General features: G+C 38.4%; 4 protein-coding genes and 1 pseudogene across 8 annotated transcripts in view; 3 read left to right on the top strand and 2 right to left on the bottom strand.

Annotated features, from left to right (window-relative positions):
* The window catches only part of LOC123479620 (large ribosomal subunit protein uL15 pseudogene), an 89,548-nt pseudogene extending 85,184 nt beyond the window's left edge, over positions 1 to 4,364 (bottom strand).
* The window catches only part of SLX4IP (SLX4 interacting protein), a 210,782-nt gene extending 206,416 nt beyond the window's left edge, over positions 1 to 4,366 (bottom strand). The window contains exon 1 of the mRNA XM_053926902.1: positions 4,283 to 4,366. The gene's annotated coding sequence lies outside the window, so the exon portion shown is untranslated. The remainder of the gene's footprint in view (positions 1 to 4,282) is intronic.
* Positions 4,367 to 5,194: 828 nt separating this feature from the next.
* LOC139440987 (uncharacterized) lies at positions 5,195 to 16,319 on the top strand. Of its 2 annotated transcripts, none has more exons than XM_071221795.1 (2): positions 5,195 to 5,533; positions 16,089 to 16,319. In XM_071221795.1, exon 2 carries the CDS (start codon positions 16,110 to 16,112, stop codon positions 16,299 to 16,301), a length of 192 nt encoding a protein of 63 aa, XP_071077896.1. In that variant the 5' UTR covers positions 5,195 to 5,533; positions 16,089 to 16,109; the 3' UTR covers positions 16,302 to 16,319. The 2 variants fall into 2 exon arrangements, with proteins under 2 accessions (XP_071077896.1, XP_071077895.1); XM_071221794.1 differs by having other exon boundaries at positions 5,243 to 5,477.
* Positions 16,320 to 18,505: 2,186 nt separating this feature from the next.
* LOC123479615 (uncharacterized) lies at positions 18,506 to 18,688 on the top strand. The gene has a single exon (XM_071221796.1). The coding sequence runs from the start codon at positions 18,506 to 18,508 to the stop codon at positions 18,656 to 18,658; it is 153 nt and encodes a 50-aa protein (XP_071077897.1). The 3' UTR covers positions 18,659 to 18,688.
* A 174-nt stretch (positions 18,689 to 18,862) lies between these two features.
* MKKS (MKKS centrosomal shuttling protein) overlaps positions 18,863 to 23,111 on the top strand; it is a 61,737-nt gene continuing 57,488 nt past the window's right edge. For all 4 annotated transcript variants that reach the window (XM_045194536.3, XM_053926899.2, XM_024559325.4 and 1 more), the window contains exons 1-2: positions 18,863 to 19,854; positions 22,552 to 22,727. In XM_045194536.3, coding sequence (XP_045050471.2) covers positions 18,870 to 19,854; positions 22,552 to 22,727 — 1,161 coding nt within the window. In that variant the 5' untranslated portion in view covers positions 18,863 to 18,869. The remainder of the gene's footprint in view (positions 19,855 to 22,551; positions 22,728 to 23,111) is intronic.

Raw genomic sequence — 23,111 nt, 5'->3', positions numbered from 1 at the left:
AGTTCACTAATTTTGATAAGTTTTTTCAAAATGCAAGCTGATATGACAGCTGTCATAATACAATCTAAAAAAATTGTTTCGAATGAAGTTAAAGATAACTAAGCACTATTAGAACAGAGCCATTGTATGGAAAAAATACTAGAACTTTTTGGCCAAGCCAATACTCTGTCATAGACATAACAGACATAGGCACTACCACGTGGGGCAGTCAAGTCTTCAGGTTCTAGTAAAACACATGTGTTCAAAATCTGCCCCTTCACGTGACCTCCAAAAGGCTAATCAGCTCCTGTAAGTCTCTGTTTTCTGTTTGGTTTTCAATCCACGATAATTATGAGCATCTATCCCAAGGGTCCCATGAGGATTATGTGAGATCAGATACGTAATATTCGGCCCAGTGCCTGCGGCACAGTGAGTGCTCAGTCTCTATTAACCATAATCATTATAAACACGGAGGGCATAGACAGGATAAAATCAGTCCCAGCCCCACTCTGATAACCACTGTTTCCTGCCACCTTCACCACAGGAAAAAAACTTCTGATAATCACTAATGCAATCATCTTAAAATCTAATCATTTCAATGCAAAAACTATACAGGTGTCGATTACTATGTGTGGAGTGGTGAAGGGTCACCACAAGGGGGTAGCAGAAGGGAATTGGGAAGGGGGATGGTGTAACTGTTCTGCATCCTGATTTAGATGATGGTCACATGATCAACGCATTGGTCAAACCCATGAAATTTATACCTAAGAGTCACTTCTACCACATGTAAAGTAAAAATATTTTTAAAACTGCAAAACAAAAAAATCCAATCTTTTCTATCTTGAGAATAAATTAAAATAATGACAAAACTGAACTTTTTAAATGCCCAAGATACTATAACTACAATATCTATATATTATCCTATGATTAATATAAGGTATATCCAATTTTAGTTACTGGCTCTGATTTATTCAGGCACAAAATGTCAGTATCATAATAAACACAAGGCACTGCTTTGCTAAAATAGAAGTAAAAAACACTTTGGAAATGTACCTACATCAACATTAGATATGGGTGGTACTCTCCATTTATGGACAAAAGGGAGTTTTATGACATTTTAGGATTGACTTCATAGATCTCTACTTTACTGCTTAATGAGTAGGTTACTTAATGTGCACGAATTAACTATTTTCAATCCCTAAAGAGTAATATATAAATAGTAGACTTTAAAAATTTAATTAAGCTTAAACTAGACATGTACACATCAAGAGACACAATCCACTAAAAAGTCAGTGCATACATTTTGCATTTTTAAAAAGCTATGACGTTTTACTCAGAAAACAATTCATAAACTGCACAATGGCAACGGTAAAGTCCCAATACAAACACATTTTATCCCTGTCACCCCCTAGTTTTACTGTATATAGAAGGTCTGGCCACTAAGTAATGAGCCTTTTTTTTTTTTTTTCCCTAAGTCAAATAAACTAAAGAACAAGGCAATGTGAAATGAACACTGAAAATAAAAACAACCCAAATGCCATTCCACTGGTGAAGGCAAAATAAATCACTTTATTTCCACGCAGTGAAATACTGCTGGGTGATTAAAAAGCAACAAACTATTGACACTTACAAAATCAAAGATGGCTCTCAATTACAAGTGAGAGAGGCTTCTCCACCACCACCTACACCTACCCACCTCACCCCCCCTCCAAAAAAAATAATCAGCTCCTAAAGTAAGATTCCATTCAGATAAAATCCTAGGAAATGTAAACTTATCTAGAGTGACAGAAATCAGATTAGTGGTTGGCTAAAAGACAAGGGCTAAGGGATTATAAAGGGCAAGAGGACACTTTTGGTGATGATAGATAAATTATTTTGATTGTGCTGATAGTTTTCACTGGTGTATACATCTAAAACACATCAAATTGCACACTTTAAATATGTGCAGTTTATTGTATGACAATTATACCTCAATGAAGTTGTTTAAAAGAAAAAGACCATTAAAAAAGGATATCTTTGTCCTGGCTGGTGTGGCTTAGTGGATTGAGTGCCAGCCTACGAACTGAAAGGTCACCTGTTCGATTCCCAGTCACGGCACATGCCTGGGTTGCAGGCCAGGTCCCTTAGTTGGGGGCCTACATGAGGCAACCAATTGATGTATCTCTCGAATATCGATGTTTTTCTCCTTTTCTCCCTCCCTTCCCCTTTCTCTAAAAGAAAATAAATAAAATCTTAAAAAAACAAACAAACAAAAAACAAAGAAAGCATCTCGTGGCTTGGGACAGGTAAACCTCGGAGATAATGCAGGTCAGATTCCGGGCCACCAAAATAAGCATGTATCGCAATAAGGCAAGTCATAATCTTTTTGCTGGTGCGAAAATTTTGTCTTCCATTTGTAAAAAAGCAACAGTATGAAGAGTAATAACATGAACCTCAACAAAACGAGGTATGCCTGTATGTGAAAAACAGAAGCAATGAACATGGCACTTATGAAACACTGTTCTTCCTCATATTCATAGGATATAAGTATTCACTACATTGTGCAACACTCATATAAGGCTAAATAAAAAACAACAGGGTCTTCATTTTTCTTTTCCCAATTAATAGATGGAGGAAGAGACAGAAAGGCTGGACAACTTGATTAGGACGTAGACTAAATAAATGCAAGTTAATTGGTTACTGGGAAGCTGATTCACCACATTCCCAGTCCGATTCTCTTAACTGCCTTCAAATTCAACATGCAACATGTTGCAGTTTCTCTAATACCTTACTGACTCCTTAATTCCATTCATGGGTCTCAACCTCTGCTGATACTGGGCTGGAGCTTTTTTTCTTTTTTTTAAAGCTCTCCCGGTGATTTTCATGAGTAGCAATATTAAGAACTCCAAGAAAAGTCAGATTCAGATTTCTCATTAAAGGAAGACAGAAGAAAGCAAGGTGCCAAAAAAAGCTTTGGTAAACCATGGCCCAAGGCTTTCCAAATCAATACTGAACTGTTGAACACATGCAGGCTTTTGAGTTCAACATTTAATCAATTAAAAGTAAAAATATACACATGGGTGTTGTCATAACAGAAGTTACATGACAATACACCAGACTAACAAATTCTCTTCAACTTTTTAGAATGTTAAATTGGCATCCTGACATCAAGGTGATGAGCTAATAGCACTGAAAAATGTGCCATATGTCCACTGCATTCAAAACATGGAATTAACTGACAATATATTGTGAACTGTTTAAGAAGCTTGAAGAGACCATCTTTTTTAGTCAGTGCCCTGAATGAGTGCCCACTACTCTTTAGGATGCCCTTCTTCGGGAAGATTCTGACTCAGAGGTTCTTAGGATGGGGTCTAAGACTGCATTTCTAGCAAGTACCCAACTGACAGCGATGCTGCTGGTAGGCAGACCACTTTTAGAGCAGCAAGGCCCTAACTAACTACAATTATGGTTATGAGTAGGTTCCAGGATGTGTCAAAAGGGGAAAAAAGTGGCGGGTTGGGGGGGGAAGTAGAAGGAGCAAGTGCATACTTAAATACCTGTATAGTCTAGCAGGGCTAAGCACCACAGAACACAGACATACCTCATGTTATTGCGCTTGGCCTTATTGTGCATCACAGATACTGCGTTTTGTTGTTTTTTTGTTTGCTTGTTGTTTTTTTTTACAAATAGAAGGCAAGACCCTCCACCAACAAAATGATTACAACTTGCATTATTATTATTTTTTATCTGACAGCCTACATGATTATGGTGGTCTGGAGCCCAACCCGCAATATATCTGAGGTATACCTGTAAAATTACTTGCCCCAACCTAGTAGTTGTCAAGGTTGATAGAACGTAAACTCCATGAAAGAAAGCGTTTTTTCAATTTACTACAGCATTCTTAAGGCCTACCACACATTAGGTACTCAATAAATGTAATTGAATAAATGAATGAATACATACGAACACAACCTGTATTTACGTCGCAACCCAAAAACGTTTGCAAAGGGGGCTAAATATGTGCATATAGATGTTTGATACAAATAACTGACTCACTTGCTGTATTCCATTTTGCCCTTAAAAAAAAATGTTCCAGACCAATACTTCCAACTTTAAAACTTTAAAGCACAGACTTCCCGCACCCTTATGTTTAACGTCTTTTTAGTTCTTTAAAGACAAAGAAGAGAGGTGGGAGTACAGGGAGAAGGATTCAGAAAAGGCTCAAAAATCAAAAGAGAAAACAAACAAACATGGGGAGAGACGGGCAAACAATTCAGTTCAAGTGAAGGAACATCTTAGGTTGTCAGGATTTCCACGTTCTTACCTATGATGGTGGCAGGGTTTGGGTTCGGGCTTTTATTTGTTTTGTTAGTGTCCAGGTTCACTGGTGTAGTAGTATCTAGTTGCGGAAACTCAACACTGCCGGCGCTCAAACAAAACGTCATTTGGACAGCGCCTCTCAAGGCTTGAAGCCAGCTTGAGGCTACAACCAAAACTTAAGATGGCGACAAAACACTAGTCGAGGAGCCTGGGTTTCGGGACAACTCTGCCCAAAAGAAAAATGGCCTCTGCCCACGATCTCGCGTCTTTCCAGAAGGGACCAAAACAACAATGGCGGCAAAGGCGGGCTGGTCAGAGCCTGTGAACCCAGTGAATACGATTGGCGGGTGATGAATCACGGTTACCTACAGTATTTAACAGCGGAGATAATTGAAAGAGAAATAGAACGTAACATTTCTACAGTAGGGTGTTTCTTGGCACTGGATGTACAAGGATGGAAAGATTCTTCGGAATCTTCAATTGGGAAAATTACAGAAAAGACAGGTTTGAAAATAAAGGTGGCTTTTACAATGTCGGATAAACTTTAAAATATCCATAAACATAACTCCCTCAATCATTCCTTAGAATGGTACAGGAGATAAAAGTTTTGTCTTCCAGCTAACTAGCAAAACTTAAGATAACGAGCGAGTGTAGAAGTGGCTGCCGCACTGCGCATGCCCGCTTTCCAACCCAATCCGGAGTAGCGGCGTTCTTTTCTCCTGGTTTTCATGGCAGCCGTAACAGGAGGAGAATTGGCGCTGAACGACAGAATGAGGAGCTTTGTGATTGGTCAGATCTGGGAGGCCTGAGACACAGAAAACCTTTGATTACTTTTTTCTTTTTATTCGTTTGGCAAGTGCTTCTAAAACACATGCCATAAAGAAGATACAGTGTCAATCTCATGTGTTATTTAAAATTTTCAATTTCAACAATTTACTGAGATTGACGCTGAATAAACCCTGCCCCCGGAGAGTTACGCTAAAAAACCCGCCCCCTATTCCTTCCGGCCAAGGCCACTGCTTTCTCCGCCGAGAACTCTAAAACCCGGAGAGCGAAATTTAGAGCGGGACCCGCGACAATCGCGGTGCTACGCAAGCTCCGTCTCCAAGCACCAGTGAGGGGCGCGTGCCTGCGTGAAGCTCTGCCGCTGCAGCCGGCTGGTGGCGGCGGCCTAGGGAGGCGCGGCGTCTGGTGGGCAGGTGAGGCCGCTGGAATCTCAGGTGGAAGAGCCACCTTACTACCTGGCCGAAGAGAGGTGATTTGTAGGTGCTCCTCCTCCCCCTTCCCACAAAGGTCACGGGTGTCCTCTCCGAAGGACATTTGGGGTCGGGGATAAGAAGGCTCGCTCCTTCGAAAGCTAAAGACCTATCGTTTAAAAAAGCTGTAAGCAGGTTCTGGTGGGGTGGCCTAGTTGGTTGGAGAGTGTCGGGTGCAACCAAAAGGTTGCAGTCAGATCACGGGTCAGGGCACATGCCTAGTTGTGGTTCCATCCCCCATTGGGCGCCTATTGGAAGCAACCGATCCATGTTCCTCTCTCTCTAAAATCCATAAACATATTCTCCAGTGAGAATTTTAAAAAAGCTATAGTCAGTAATACTTGTCGGTGGCAAGAATGTGGATGGCAAGGGTGTGTTCAATATTATGGGTAGACTTCCAGGTGCGGAGCCTCCTCACTGTCCCATATGCATGGCCACACCATGAAGTAGGTGGAAAAGGTTTTCCAGTGAAAGCACCGATTGCACCTGCGCTGCCACCTTCTAGCAGGACCCTGTGACTCGTCGGTCAGTCCTGTTTCTCTGGGGTGGCACTGGCTACCTGTGTCTATCTGGGAGGTGGGGGCCACCCTCTGACGTGGAACTGGACATCAGAACTGTTGTACAGCTAGCGTGGTGTGCAAACCGCGTGAAAGTAGAAGCAGGACTCAGCGCCTTTGAGTTTACAGGGATTGAAATCCTTTTAATCCTTAGGCCTTCTGAGCTCATGTTCATCTTTCTTCCCAGAAAGATCCTCTTTCTTCCCATTGGGAAGAAAGCAAGCAGGATTGGGTAAATAGAAAAAGTTGAGCTGCTCTGCAGTCCCAAGGGAGGCCTCCACCTGTCTCACAGGAACACTGGTTCCTTCAAGGTTGTCGCAAGTTGAGGGGAAGGGCCAACCCTTATACCCCTGCATTGATCGGATGGATGCCTGTTGATTTGGAAAGAGGGTATAACTTCAACTCTTGGTTTGTTTTTTTTTCTAAGATTGTATTTATTTATTTTTAGAGAGAGTGGAAGGGAGGGAGAGAAACACCATTCAATTGCCTTTTGCACGTCCCCAACCTGGGACCTGACTCGAAACCCAGGATGTACCCTGACTAGAAATCGAACCAGCAACTTTTTCGTTTGTAGACCAGTGCTCAGTCCACTAAGTCACACCAGCTAGGGCTTCAACTCTCTTTAGCTTAGTCCATCCTGGAGGGAGACTGACCATTGAGGGCTACCTCAGCACCCCTAGGAGCTAACGAAGTGTCTCATTCTTAAGGGGGATCAGGATGGCACGTCACAGCATTCACCGCAAAGGTAGGCCTTTGAAGGTAATAGGGAGATGTGCTAGAGAATAAAGGGGGTGAGAGAGGGAAAAACTTTTAGAGTAGGTGCTCAGAGGAAGGCTCTCTGAGAAGGTAACATCTGCATCAACAGCCAAAGCACTGGAACAAGCCACTATGTGTAGGACAAAGGGAACGAGACTACTTTCTGTTATGCACTGAGAATATAGCAGAGAAACAAAACAAATGACTGCTACCTTCTGTTATAGTGGGTGGCACTTACCATTTTTTATAGATAGTGACTCCTTGCTGTAACTAAAGATGTAGTAAGTAAAAAATGGATTGCGACTAATTCAGAGGAAGATAGAGGAGAAGATGAGGAGTTTGGAAAAATTAGTCAACTTGGTAAAGACTTTTAGTCTATCTATACGGTATTTGTTTTTCTCCTATAGAGCATTTAACTGTGTCTCAATAGGATCATGCCTTTATTTTCTCAAGGCTATATTCTCTGGGAGGACGGGAGCCATGCCTTATTCATTTTGGTAGTCTCACCTCCCCACCTCCTCCCAGCCTGATGTCTTGCTAACACCTAATAGACACTAAGTAAACATTTGAATAAAATTAATCTCACACATATTTAAAGTGAAAATCGATAATCCCTAAAAGATATAAACACTGTAAATATGACTGTATTTGGATCTGTCTTTTCATTTGTCCCCAGTTATATGGTATAACCAAATATTTGTTGAAATATTAAATGTTAATATACAATAGCTTTGGTCAAACAGGAATCTCCAGAGGTGACTATTTTTATATATGATTTGTGTGAAAGATAATGTACTTCCAAAAGTAATAATAGCTGTTATGTATTGAATACAATCCACATATTAGACACTGTACTAATAAATACATAAGTATATACATAGTAATCTTCATTATGTAACCCTGTATTACAGATTATAAAACTGAGTCTGGAAAAAAGTAATTTGCCCTAGATCATAACTAATTTATGGTGGAGGTTAAAATTTGATTCCCATCGTTACTCAAAGACTCATCACACTAGGACTCTCATATTTAATCAGTAGGCAACTTTATTAACTTTTCAGAGAAACAAATATGAAATTATTCACCATCTTTGCTCTTTTACTCTGTCCTTTGTTCCTGTTTTCCTTCACAATTAGCTTTCCTGGCTTTCACTTTAGGAGCTTGTCTCTTACCTTCCCTATAACATTGCGGAATCTGACTATAGGTCCTCCTCACTCTAATCAAAAGCGCCCCACAGACCTCAGAACCTCTCGCTTGAGAATCTGGGTATATTTATTGACATCTAAGCTAAGAGAAACTTCCCAGAGAAGGGGCCTCCTTCACAGGGACCACTTCCCTTAGCCATTCCAGTCCTTTCCTCCAGGCTGACCCACAGTAATATTTTTTCCTTTTAAAATAATCAGAATAATAATAGCTAGCAATCACTCAGTCCAGACTAAGTGCCAGGTATTGAGCCAACTACACAATAACCTTGTGATATGGAAGTCATTATTCTCATTTTACAGATGATGGAACAGGCATAGTGAGGCTAAGTGACTCATCCAAGGCCGCACAGCCAGTTGTAAAGCGGTAAGGTAGTGGTTGAAAGCCCAGGCAGTTGGATTCCACAACTCATCTCCTTAACCACCACAGGACAATGCATTCTTACCAAGATAACCGGCAGTGCTTTCCCTTCTGACACTGGTATGGAGGGACTAGATCCTGACGGGCTTTCACGCTGTACTAAGAAATTTAGACTGTACTTCTGGTCAAAAATGTCACTGAAGACCTTTAAGCAAAGCAGCAACATGACCAGATTTGTTGGGAATTTTTGCAAGATAACTGTGTTAATAGTTTAGAGAATGGATTAGTGGGGAGGAGACTAGAGCAGTGTCTCTCAAACTTTAGCTTCAGAACTACCTAAGAACTTGTTAAAACACAGGTTACTAAATCCCATCCTAGAATTTCTGATTTAATAGGTCAGGGGCAGCCCAAGAATTTGCTTTTCTAATTAAGTTCCCAGCTGCTGCTACTGGTGAGGGGACCACACTTTGAGAACCACTGGACTAGAACTAGCCAGGAGGTCGTGTGAGGTGATGTGGACTTTGGCTGTGGGGAGAAGTTACATTAAAGAAATGCCACATCAAGTGGCAGAACTGTGTGACTGGCTTGATGAGTATAAGGAAAAGGGTAGAGTTTGCTGTATCCAGACTTCTGAATTGAATGAGTTGGTAGGTAATGCTCTTTTTTTTTTTTATTTTAACCAAAACAGGAAGTACACATTGAACAGCAATTTGAGAAGGAAAGAGATTTATTTTTATATGAGATGAGTTTAGAATCTCTATGGGCGCAGATAGATAAAGGTGAATACTAGCAGTTGGATATACTGAGTCTAAGCTGGAGAAGTAGATGCAAGAGTAATAGTGGATGTGCTAAAGTAGAAGCTTTGGATGTGAATGAGACCACCCAAGGAAGCAAGAACACAGGGACAAGCCAGCCAAGGACAGATCTTTAATAAGGTTGAATAGGTAGATGGAAACTGAGGGGCCATTGTAAAGAAGGTTGAAAAGGAATAGACAAGAATCCAAGTACTTGAAGAGTTTCAAGAGCACATCAAAATGCTTAGAAAGATCAAATGCGGGGAGAGATTGGTGATCTTTATAGTCAGAGCAGTTTCCATGGAGAATGTGATGAAAGCAGATAACTTGGGTTTGAAGATGGAAGTTGGAAGTGACTCCGGAAAAAGATGCATTATTTGAAAAGAATCAGATTCTGTAGTAGCTGGAGGGAGACTGATAAGAGGCAGCCCCTTCAGGGAATTTGTTTTTGGTTCTTTTCAGTGGAGAAAAATGGTCAGGTTATGCAGAGGAGGAAGATCCATTACCAGTGGGAGATGAGGGAGAGAGAGGGGTCAGAGGAGTTATAATCCAAGACACAGTAGAAGGTGGCACTGACTGGAGCATAGTTAACAGCGGTACAGGTCCTTCCTCTGAGACAGGGAGGAAGGGAGTTAAGATCCAGAGTGAGATGGAGAGATTTTTACATGTGGGTATAGGGAGGTGAGGGTGCTGATGCCCAGTTGCCACAATTTCCTCTGGCTGATAGGTTGGGTATCTGCAGAAACAAAGGTGGAGAGTAAAATAGAAATTCAAAAATGATGAAGAGAGCCATCGGCTCTTTAGGGATTCAGAGCTGATCAGGGGTATGGAAAACCACCCCTGGAGCACCACAGGCCCAGTCAGCTGCACATTGGATCTGGAACACTTTGGCTGTCTGCCTGATATCTCCTTCCCCACACCAACCCCAGCATCCAGTGGCAGCCAGGTATAAAAACAGCAAAAGGGGGTAGAAAGATTTCCGTGTAACTACAAACTTTATAAACTGTAAAAACTCTATAAACAACACTTCAACCTTTCTGGTAAGCCACAGGCTGCCAGTAAAGTGATTTTCTCTTCCTCATTAGTTACTAATCACTCTCTTCACATTCTGGACAGCCAGCTATTAGTAAAGCTCCTACATAAAACTCAGTGCTTTCAGTATATTATTACTTGTAAATGCACTGACTGCACAGTAATGGAGGATGGGGATAGCAAAGACTATAAAATACTTATGCATAATTGTGTTGACCTTCACTGCACTGTGTGACTACTCCTGACCCACTTCTGACTAGACTGCTGTCAGCAGCCCAGCTACTGAGTGTCGGTCAAGCTGACCTTGAGTGTTGAAGCAGGGAAGGCGGTTGCATTTTTGCTGAATGGAAACGTTAGGTAGGATCCATTTAGTTCATCAGGAGTTGATAGTAATGCTTTGTTGTGTGTGTTTTTACAAGAGTGGAAAAGTTCAGCAAAACTGTTATTTTAGGTGATATAGTTAGAAAAAAGAGGAAACTATTCTTCTCTTTAGCATATCAGTTGAAGGGTCATGAAAACAATATGCAGTCCTTTCTGATGTGTATACACTCGCATAAAATTGCAAAAATTTGAACTGCTATATTAAGAATTGAGGATAAGATTTTTAGCATCAACAATTGGAATTCAGGAATGAAGAATTCACAAATACCTAAAGCAAACATGGTCATTGTACAAGAAAAGGTATACAGTTTCAATAAACTTCATCAGATATCACAATCACAGAGCTGGGTCAGTTAATTGTTTAGCAGTCTGCCACAGGTCCTCTTCATGATTAAATTACATTGGGTGGAAGTTTTTAAAAATAGTTTTTCCAAATACTTTAAGCAGAGCAGCAATGAAGACAAAAAAAAAAAAAAGGATCTGCCTGAAACTGTCCAAAAGACCAGCAGATGGCGCCCAGCAAACCCAGTAGGCAAAGTAAGAACCTTTTCCAGAATATTTACCGCATCCAGGTTGTTATAAACTTAATTTAGCATTGCCAATAGCAACCCTTGGTGGTTTTACTTGACATGATGCTACATAGAAAGTAATCTGATAGCCAGGCTGCCTAGGATTTTCTAGGAAGCTCACTGGTAATTGCCTTTTCGCCTTTCACCATACTGTGCAATGCTATCACCCAAAAACCTTCATTTAGCTTGGAATGTAACAAGTTGTAGTAAGCCCGTCAGGCCTTAGTGGTAGAAATTGAGGAGATAGTAATCTCTGTAATACAAATTGGGGGGAGGAAAATTTGCTATTCTAGACACGGTAATGCCTTACCTTTAGAGAGTATCTGTGGTCAGAAGCATATAAGTCAGTGTTTTCTTGGTTTATATTGATAGGTCCTCAAAAAGAATACAATATTTTAATGAGGTGAGATACAACAAGCTTCTCCCCATTTTGTTTATTAATCTCTTGCTCTTTATTCTGTGCTAAGAACTAAGCTAAAGCAAACTGAACTAAAATTAGCCCAGGTAATCTCAACTATTAGTAGATCCCAGATGTTGTGTTTGGAGGATAATAGACTCTTTTGCCCTCTCGTTTTGGACAAAGTGACATGAGATTACAGTTAACCTCTTATGTACCTGGCATAAGAATCAGAAGAATGTGCCAGGCTTAATACACTGGAGAGTTGACCTCTGTGACCCTCGCAAGCATGCACCGTGCACTTAGAATTTTCTTCTTGTCTATCATCATGCACTGGAAATTCTGATTGACTCTGTTGCCAAAGCTAAGACACTAATTCTTAACTTTTGAAAATTGCTTAATAGAATATCGGCCAAGACCTTTGGACTCTGCCATCTAATTCAAGTGCCAAAATTAAGTGACATTAATCTTGGAATCAATCATTTAGTATTTCTTTATTTCTAAAGCTGTATCGTAAAATTGCTATGAAAATAAAACAATAAAAAATACGAAACCTTTTGAATAATGCAAGGTATATATTTTTTTAAAGAAGAGTGTAAGGAAGCATAATCTGTTAAGATGGCCCCTAATATTTTCTAAACTTAACAAAAGGCATTTCAGTGTATAAAACTACAAATACCTACTTTCTATTTTACTTATCTAAAATCCACTAATTTCATTTGTCTTGGTTTAATGAGTCCCAAGCCTTCTGTTTTTGTTTGTTTAATTGTTTAGGACTGTGTTTAAAGAAGATTCAGGAAAGATAAGGGAGGGGGAGTGACAGGTACAGTACAGGAGGGTAAGAGGAGGGGAAATATCTTCTGCTGTCATTTCCGTTGCTGCTTTCTGCCCAAGAAAAGCTCAATGAACGAACAACAAGCACTAACTTATCTTAGGGACCAACCTGAAATTGCTCATCAAATCTGATCATTTTGAGCGCATTCTTGGGAAATGTTTGTTTCAGATGCAGGGATCTCTGGTGTCCATAAAATAGTTCCATACTCCTTGGAATGACTTGCTAAGTGTTTTGAGGGAAGAACCGTCTCAAGATAAACTTTATTTAGCTTAATTTTCCATTTCCAAATTGGATTTCCTAGTCTCCCTGCTGCTCAGCACCATAAACCTTTGTAAAGGTCAGGATTTTAAAACCTTGTAAGCTTATATATGAAAAATGAGTTGTTAAGAAATCTAGTAGGTCTTTATCATATCCCTTGAAGCAGCATATATTGGCTGCGAGCATAGGCTCTTAAATACTCACAAGAATACTTATTACCATAGCATATGTAGCAATAAACATTGAAAAAAAATCAAATTCCTATCAATCAGTGATCTGTCAAATTAGGATATCTCCATACAATCAGAAGCTGTACAAGCTATTAAAAATCATAATGAAGATTAATACTCTTGAGGGGAGAAAAGACTACAAAATATCATGTATTTATGATCATATTTTTGTTAAGAACCAAGAAGATTATAGACATGTTTAACTTTCTTTTCCTTATTTCTGTATTTTCTAACTTTAAAAAATAAGCCTATATTCATTAGAAAATGGTAGTGATGCTAATGTTCATTTTGGCAAAAAAAATCCCACAGAAGACTTGAAAAGAAAAAAGTAGTTAAATCAAAATCATATCCTCAAGATATATTTAAAAGTTCCACAAAAGGATATGAACAAAATAAGGAACACATTATCTCACTGACTTGACTACATCAGATTTCATATTTCAAAGCTGTTGTCTTTTTCTCAATTAACAATGAACCTTTTTAGTAAAGTCTTTTGTGTCTGGCCCTGGGAAGTTGGTTATTTAAGTAACAGAATCCATGTAATGTGCTGGAAAGCTCTTAAGTAAAGGAAACAAATTAAGGTTACTATACCATTTTAAGAGTGCTAATTTTATCTTGTTTGGTACAGATGGGCTGTTAGGTGTAAAAACTGTATTTATGTGGATTAAAAGTAGAGACTCTAAAAGTACTTTGTAAGTGAAAAGCCCTGTATCATCCTGATCCTAATCATTTTCCAAGCCTCTCTCCAAGGACAACAGAATAATTGTCAGAAAATAGTTTTCTGCTCTCTCACCTCCATTAGCCAAATCAGTGTGTGAGATAGGGAGAGTGTGAGGACCTGGGAGCATGTAGGTGTTGAGTAAACGTTTACGTCACTAATCATTAAAGCAGCCCACGTCATATGTTAACCAGGAAGTGCTGGCACTGACCCTCAGTGATATTTGGCAAATAATGAGTTTTCAGCCAAAACAGATATTGATTCCCAGGCTTAACTAAACCTAAATCTAGAAACAGATGTATAGCTCCTTAAGTTATTCTAATAAATAAAAAGAATAGAGTGTTAAACACAGTATAAGTGAAACGGAGTGCCTCCTTTGTCCTTCACCCATGAATGACCCAAAGGTTCATTTTGAGCGCAGGGAGCTACCTAGAGGTAGCTAATCTGAGACTCTTCTCCAGGGAGGTTCACAGTACCTCACATTACTATGATTTACATGGAGAGAATAGTACCACACTTTATCAGACGTGATTGCTCTACAGATTGTAGTTTAATTTGTTCAGAATTTTAGTTATTGAGTTATCCCAACTTTACTGTTATAACCTTTCATCCAAACAACTCTCTTTTCTATAAGCTGTTTCCTAAAAGTTTATAATTCTGGAAAAAGCTGACTAATATCAAATTATAATAGTGATCATGGAGAAGTAATCGGCGAATAGCAGAAATGCTGCCTGTTAAAAGTCCTGTAACTTGATGGCCTCATGTTGAGAGTGACAGATGGAAAAAGTCACCTTAAGTGTTGAGGAGACTAGATATGAGTGACAATATCTTCTAAACCTTAAATTCAAGGTAGTTTGGGAAAAAATGTCACAGGTCAGTCAACACAAGCTAGTTGACATAGGTGCAGCCCCGTCCCTCCTTTCTTCTAGGAAGTAACCCTTACGATACTTCTCCCTTCATTACTCCAAATCAGCCAGTGCCGCCCTCAGTTGGTTTGTTTATCTTCAAATCTCGGGTGCTCCAAAGGCTTACTTATAGTGGGCTTCAATGAAATTTAATCATGATACATTTATTTGTGATTGACTTTCTCCAAAGATAGAACATGAGCATGTCAATAAAACATATGGTCTCTAAAGGTTGCACAAAGTATGAAGGATACCAAAGCACTTTAGAAAAGGAAAAGGCCATAAAATACTTCCAGTTCAGAAGTAGGCCATGTTTTCTTCATCTAATAGTTTAAGTTTAGCCACAGAGTACTTATAAAATGTTAATGTGGACTTTGGGGAGAAATCGTTTCTAATGCTAGGAATAATATATGTACCTAGACATTAACTCCTAAGTTTCTATTTATTTTAACATGTGTACAGAACACAAAGACAGTTCAGGTATTTAACTCACCAGTACTATATTTTAATCTTGACAAAAGGAAAGGAATAAGTAAAAATTGCGTTCAGACATTTTTCTAATGGCATTCGTACAAAATTACCATAAGAGAGTTCATGATATGAAACTCATTCATGCAATTGAACCTAATTCTTAATACATCCCATAGGTGATGAAGCAGTCCTTCTTGTTCTGTGCTCAGAAAAGAACTTGGAAGTGGTTCCCTTCATATTATCACAAGTCTGTAAACTAATCACTAAAGCTGAATGAGTGTCCCTGAAATAAAAGTATTTTTTAAGTATTTAAAGTATTTCAGTATTTTCCAAGTATAAAAAAGCATTTTTATTTCAGGAGTCTTATGTAGACTCGAGTTCCCAAACCTGGCAGATAGATCATTAGAGACGGACTTCCTGGGCCTCCTTCCACAATTTCCAAATCAAAGACAAACCCGGGGGTAAAAATCTGTTTCGATACTAACTAGCTTTGTAACTCTAAGAGAGGTACTAACCCTAATTTCTTCATGTAAACTGGGTTAACAGTAACCCCCGTAGGGTAGAGCTATCAGTAATAAGGGTTAAACAGTCTAAAATGCCGTGGTTCAGCACATAAATAAGGAAATGGCATGAATTCATCCTACTTCATAGAGTTCAAACCATAATTTTTAGGTACAGTTGGAATCCATGCATGATTGTTCCAATCTCAATTGAAACACCATCACTTATATCCTGTCACAATGCAGAGTCTAAATTCTTACTGCATATTTAAGGAAATTATATTTTTAAAAGTTATATCCATGCATGAATGATTGTCTCTCAAGATTTATAAAGCTTTCCCAGCAGGTAATGGTGTTCCTTTACAATTGTTGACTAAAAGTTTAATAATGCATTATATGTTTCCCAGGTCTAACTTCCTCTTCTCTCTTTTGGTCTATATCATACCTCAGAAGTTAATTAACATTGCAGTATATTGTAACTAAACACATTTAATAGTCAGCTTTGATTAGAGTGTGGTATTCTGCCTATGGTGCTTTATAGATGTAATTTGAGGGATTGTTTCGTTTTTTCTGTTACCTTTTTCTTAGGTGCGCTGATGCCGAAGTACTATGAGCTTTCAAAAATTCTGGAAAGACTACAAAGTTTTGATTGTTATGGTACCTTTAATTGGGCTTATACACTTGGGGTGGCACAGAATCAAAAGTAGCCCTGTTTTCCAAATACCTAACAAGGACAACATTCCTGGGCCAGATAGTCTGCCGCTTGCAAGTCCTCAGAAAGACCACATCCAGGAAAAATAGCAGGGTTGCATTCTTCAGGTGAGTTTGACTTAATCTGTAACCAAATGGTATGTTCCAACCAAATGGTATGTTCCAGCAATGGGAAACACTATTTTTTTTAAAGTATTGAGTTCTCGCCAAAAAAAAAAAAACACCCTAAATTGGTGAGTTACCTATTGATTTTATTATCTATGGGCAAAATATTATTCTATAGTTACTTCTAGAAAATTTTGTTCTACATAAATCTGTGACACTTGCCTGGCAGGCTCATTTAGACAAAAAGAGAACGGCCAATCAGCCCATTACTTCTCGTGTCCTTTCCACTAGCGGTGTCACCAGGATCATAAGTGTGTCTAAAGGAGCAGTTGTCTCCTTGCCACATAAATCTATTCTGGAGCACGCAAATCTGTAACTCGCAAAAGGTTATTTTCTTTATTATTCTGTTTTTCCCAAGACAAAATAATTGTATTCATTCCTTAGTATCTAGTACTTTAGCATCAAAATGATCTGTTACTTTTGAGAGTCATCATCACTTTCAATGATTTCTTTCTCCTTTTATAAAGATATTAGAAGCCAAAACATGTGATTACTGGTCTTACTGCCACAAGACTGTTGGAGGTGCTAACTTCATTCTACTGGAATTCTACAGTACCTGTCACCATTGTGTATTAAAAACATTTTTCCAAGAGAAATAATTTTATTGGTCGCAGTTTCTGTCGGGATTTGTGGTTTGTGTGTGCCATAATGTGCAAATTAACGTCTGGAAGTCACTTCACTAAGGTCTTACTTAAATGTATTCACAGATTTTGCTGAATCTAAAATAACCATTGAAATAATATTTAAGTACCTTAGCTGTTCCTGTTATAAGATGAACAGATTTCTTTTTCCTTCTCATGAACTAAAAAAAAAAAATAAAAGATGACTGTACCTTTATTATCACAGGGAAAAGAAAGCTGGCCGTCTTTGTCTTTCTTTGGACCCAGTTGCCATGGTTTAGCTTGAAGTAAATTGAGAATAGTAGTAAACAAGTTAACACTCCACATTAGCATTTCCTCATTCTCTTCACCTCTTTGCACATCTCAAGTCACCTTTTTCGTCTGCATCATCCTGTGCTCAGAACTTCAGTGAGTCTTATGCTAAATACTGTCCAAGTGTTCAGCATAGTTAGAGTATTACTTAAAATAGTAATTGGCTGAACCTTCACCTTCAAAGCACCAAACCTCAACAGATAAGGTCTATGACCTGAGATTCTTATTCTTTCCACACATCCAAAAGTGTCTGGATTTTATGCCTCGAGTTACACTATTTATAGCCTTGTTAAGGAAAGTAGTACAAGTGCTAGTGCACTTGGTATATGGTAACATTTTATGGCCTTTAGACTCTTTGAGAATGAATTATAAATCAGATCCTATTTTCTCTGTCATCTAGCACATTATCTGGATTTTGTACTTATTGTCATTAACAAAAGTTTTGAGGAGTAGTTGTAGGAAATCAAAACTGAAAATCACTCATTGATAGTGTAAAACTACAGAAAATGAGCTCTAACTGTAGACACATTTAAAACATGGTGTGTTGTTTGATTTAATATGTTGTGCAGACTTCTGCAGCTAAACACAGACTGTACCTTGGAGTCTGCAGTAGAAATACTAACAATTACTTAGTTTTCATAATTACTTACAAGCAGAATTTGATATAAATGTACTTCTTTTGCGACCTAAAGTTTTCAAGCAAATCAAAGTTACAGAAAAAAAGGTAATACTAGATCTTGATTTAGTATTTATTACTAAATTAGGATAATTTAGTATTATTCTATTAGTAATAGAATAAAAATATTTGGGACTTTTTTTAAGACTCAGAGACCAAATTCTATTAGTTTTATAATGTAGCACTTATCTTCTGAAAGCATATCATATTCAAATAACTGTGCTGTTAGCTTTCTAGCTATGTTGTTGTACCTTCCAAAATCATTGAATGTCAGCACTTTTTCCTGTAGGGATTTACTGAATAAAGGAGTGAATGTTTAGTCTAAGGTGATCTACATTTCTCATTTTCCGGAGGCTTGTGCCAGTTAATAGTTTCTTTTTCTAAAGAAGGAAAAAAGCACTAAAATAAATTATTAAGCTGCAATCTGTAAAATGTTTTGGAATTATTTCTGTAAAATGTTTTATTTTTATTTTCTACAGAAAAGAGCTGCTTTGAATCTGACCTTGATATTGAAAGAAGAAATGAAAAACACCAGTTGGATTAGAAAGAACTGGCTTCTTGTAGCTGGGGTTTCTTTCATAGGTGTTCATCTCGGAACATACTTTATGCAGAGGGCTGCAAAACAGTCTGTAAAATCTCAGGCCAGAGGCCAACAAAAGAGTATCAAAGAATGAAGTAAAATAAATATTTGGAATTGCTAAAAATGCCATTAAATTATTACATGTTGATTAGCTTCATAAACATGAAGCTATTTAATTTTATAACCACAATGCTGCATATTCAGACTTTCATTCCTAAAGAATACTTTTAAAAAACGTTAAAATAAATAGATAACTATGGTTAACAAAATAAAAGCTGTCTTCACAAATTGCCACCTGAAGTAAGATGTTTCGTTTAGAAGCTAAAAAGCCATCACTTTGTAAAAGTGAACCACTGACAAGTGAGAGAGTCACAGCCACACTGTCGGTCTTGAAAGGAGTCCTGACGTCGTGCTATGGCCCTTCAGGCAGGCTGAAGCAGCTGCACAATGGCCTGGGGGGCTCTGTGCGCACAACCTCGAAGTCCTCAGCCCTGCTCGCTAACCTCTCCGTCACCCATCCCATTTTAAAGATCCTGACGACTTCTGTGCAGAATCATGTGTCATGCTTCAGTGACTGTGGCTTATTCACAGCCATTCTTTGCTGCAATCTGATTGAAAATGTTCAGAGAATAGGCTTGACACCCACCACTGTCTTTAAATTAAATAAACATCTTTTGAGCCTCTGCACCAGTTACCTCAAGTCTGAGGTCTGTGGTTGTCGAATCCCAGTCAACTTCAGCAGCACTCACGTCCTCCTTTGTTTGGTACGCAGTGTGTTAACCAGTAAGCCTGCCTGTGTGCTCACCAGACGGGAAATAGAACACATCAGCACTCTGCTTCTCAGAGCCTTTTTGCTTACAATTCCAGAAAACACCGCAGGCCCCATCATTTTAGGAAAGAGTATAATTGTACCTCTAAAAGGTCAAAGAGTTATAGATTCTACTGTGTTGCCTGGAATACTTATTGAAATGTCAGAAGTTCAATTGATGAAGATACTGCCTTTCAAAAAATCAGATTCCTTCAAGGTGGCACTCTTTCGTGTGTCTTTATCTGGAGACCTTTCTGATACTGGAGAAGGGACTGTAGTGGTCAGTTATGGTGTTTCTCTTGAAAATGCAGTTCTGGACCAGTTGCTTAACCTAGGAAGGCAGCTAGTTGGTGATCATGTAGATCTTGTCATGTGCCAAAAAGTAATACACCCATCTTTGAAACAGTTTCTCAGTATGCATCGTGTTATTCCAATAGACAGAGTTGGAGCGGCTCTGATGGAACCTCTGAGTAAAATGACAGGTAAAAACACTCAACTTTGCCCCTTAGAGTTAATAAATCACACATTTTTGAGCAGAGATATTCTTGGTGTGTGTCACTGTCAACATCTTGAAAAATTTTAGAAGCTGCCAACCTCACAGCTTATGTGAGTATCATTTCTGGCAGCAGATGTTTCTGGAAAAGATCCTGTATTTTTCACTTATTAAATATTGAGTGATCATGGCTATTTTCTGTGTATTTCCCAGCTCTAACATGTACTACAGAGTCTGTCATAGTCTAAAACCTAACCCCCAAATATCTTACAGATTTTTGAGAAGGGATTTCACACTTTTCACAAAATTCTACTTGAGTTTTACAAAGCACTTAAATTCTTCATGATTCAGAAGGCAATTTTGCAGCGAGGATATTCCCTTTTCTTCACTTACATGTGACTCCAGCAAACAACTGCACTGCTGCCTCAGTAGTGGTTCCTAATTAAGGGGGGGGTGTGTGTGTGTTCTAGCTTCAAATATCCCAAGTATTTCCAGCTGAGCTCCTTGAGAACCAGGAGCATCTTTTATTGTCAGAACCTACAGCAGGCCTGGTACACAGTAGGTGTTGCAAAATGTTTGTTGAGTTGACTGTAACATAATAACATGCAGAATTATAATAGGCAAAAGATTTACTATATTTCACCAACTCAGTAAATTAAAAGCAGATGTAAAGTTGATATTTACCTGTTAAGAGCCAAAGGAAAATGATAAACTGAAGAGTTCCTCATTTCAGCCACTTTTTAGTATTCCATTAACTGCATTGACATTCTGTCAGAAAGATGGTTATTTTATTCTGATTGTAATTTGTGAGTTACTGGATAAACCATTGTTCACTAATTTTTCTCTTATCAAAAGAGGAGTACTATGTATGGCAAGAATTGAATATATAACATTTCTGGGTTACTGGCCTACCTTTGTAAGATTGTCAAAGAGGAAATTATTAAATAATGGAAATAGTTCTTTGGAATTTATTATTGATATGGGTCAGACTCATATACTTAAATATTTGATGGCTTTTAATGAATCAGGTAATTTCCAGTTGTGAATATTAGGTATGACATCATTTAGTTTGTATGAAGCATTTTCCTACACAAATATAAGTGGGCACTGAATTTCCACACCAGCCCACAATTGTCCTCAATTGTCTATCCCATATGCAGTCGGAACTTTAGTCTTCCATCTTGGGATAAAAGACCTTTTGAGACAGAAAGTGGGAAACACACACACACACGTATATCAAGCCCATGGCTCACCTGAAGTATGTTTGGAGCCTAATTCATTTTTCCAGGGTATATCTAGGTTAACATTACCTCCTTCCTCCCCCTTCAAACAAAATTCCTCTTTATCGATTTGGGCTAAATAGTGGAATCATCATAAAAGGACAGAGTGGAGGTACTGAGCTCGGATGGTGTGTGTGAGGCTTGTCATGGCTTACAGAGCATTTTTAGCATTTGGTTTATTTGTGAAGTAGACACTGTTATTCCCATTTAATGCTCACATGGGGAAGCCCACCCTGAAAAGTTAATGACGTGAATGACTGTCTTCACGTCCGGTGGCTGATAAACAATAAAGCGTGGCTGATAAACAATAAAGCCAGATCCTCTCACTACGCATTCTCTGTTGTGTCCCACATGAGACGTATAAGATGTAGGCTTTTTACTTTCCCTTAAAATGTAGGTCACTCAAGTATTCCTTTTTTTTTTTTTTGATCCTTCAGACGTAACGAAGAAATGATACTCAAAGAAGTAAAATTGCACAGCGATTATTTTCTGGGTTTTCAAAATTTCTGAGCTGGAAGTGTTACTAAAAATATTATTTTAACCCCTTAGGTTTAAAACTTCAAAGAGGGAACTGGCCCAAACGACTGCCTTGCTCAGTTAGAGTTTAATGTTAAGACTTTAAACAGTCCTGTTATGACTGTGTTGTTATTTCTTATACAAGTTTGGGGTCATTTCATATATAACTTCCACGAAGTTTTAGAAACTTTGGAAACCTAGTCATCCTGACTTCTCTATTTTTATTAATTTGTGTTTTGTAAACTTTCACTTGTTTGATTCTTTGATATATTATTATTTTGCTTGCAGGAGGGCAAGCAAAATAATATATCAAAGAATAACAAAATGAAATTAGAATGTTACATATTTTATTTTGGCATAATTTAGGTAGCTATTTACATATAAACAGTTGCTAGGGGGGAAAACAAAAACTACATGCTCACTATGTAGAGACCAAAACAGCTATTTGGACATTCCGATTTGTGTTTTAAGGTGAAGATAATAATGCCTTTTAAAAATAATAGCCTATGCTCTCACTTTACCCTATTCCAGGTTAGTGGGGTTCTAGTTTGGGATCTCTGATTTGTGAATAGGCTTCCAGAGTTCCTGGACTCCCAGAAGATATATGCAAAATTTATGTCCTTTTTTCTGAAGAGTCCAAAATAGCTTCTAAAATATGTTCAAAGAAGTCAGTAAACTAACAGAACCTCTGCTTTAATTGTATATCATTTTAATAGCAGAACACTACGTACGTTAGAGGTTTAAGAAGCTGCATCTTGTTCTTTATCCTATATGTCACTTTAAATGATATGTTTATGGGACTTACATTGCTGGGAAAAATATAATTTTAAATGATTGTACACTCCATCTTTACTCATATGCTTTGTGTTTTCTAAACTTTACGAAAATAGGAACACAGCCTATTGGTTCCCTCAGCTCAGTCTCTCCTAGTAGTTACGGGAGTGTGAGAGATGTGTGCACTGCAAAATTTGGCTTCAAATGGTTTTTTCACCTTGTTCCTCATGAAGAGACTGTCTGCAGCTTGCTTCTCGGCAACAGAAATGACACTGTCTGGGATGAGTTGAAGGTAGGTAATGAACTTTTGTATGTAGGAGCATAGCCATTCAGAAAGATACGATCTTTTTTCACACTGGTGAGCTATGCTCCCCCCCCCATAACTTCCGTAGGTGGTATAGAAAGCAAAAACAACAAAAGTGAGAAGTAAAGTGACAAGTACACACTACGGTCAACCTGGCATGCGTTACCATGTATTGTCTCTGGTATTTACAAATAATCTGAATGTTCTTAACAAAACTTTTCTTAAGAAATTAACTTGAATTATGCACTCTGATGCAAAAGTTGTGTGAATAATTCACTTAGATAATGAGTTCCCCAGTCATACCCATCATCCACCTCTTAATAGAATTTGCTGTTCTCTATCAGCAATAGCATGTGCAACTTCTATACAGGG

Source organism: Desmodus rotundus, chromosome 6 (assembly GCF_022682495.2).
Source record: "Desmodus rotundus isolate HL8 chromosome 6, HLdesRot8A.1, whole genome shotgun sequence".
In the NCBI taxonomy this organism is placed as follows: domain Eukaryota; kingdom Metazoa; phylum Chordata; class Mammalia; order Chiroptera; family Phyllostomidae; genus Desmodus; species Desmodus rotundus.
The sequence above is the reverse complement of the archived record's forward strand: the minus strand, read 5'-3'. Positions and strand labels throughout refer to the sequence as shown.

Coding starts and splice junctions, on each gene's coding strand:
- LOC139440987 (XM_071221795.1), top strand. CDS start 16,110: ATGAGCTTTCAAAAATTCTGGAAAGACTACAAAGTTTTGATTGTTATG.
- LOC123479615 (XM_071221796.1), top strand. CDS start 18,506: ATGAAAAACACCAGTTGGATTAGAAAGAACTGGCTTCTTGTAGCTGGG.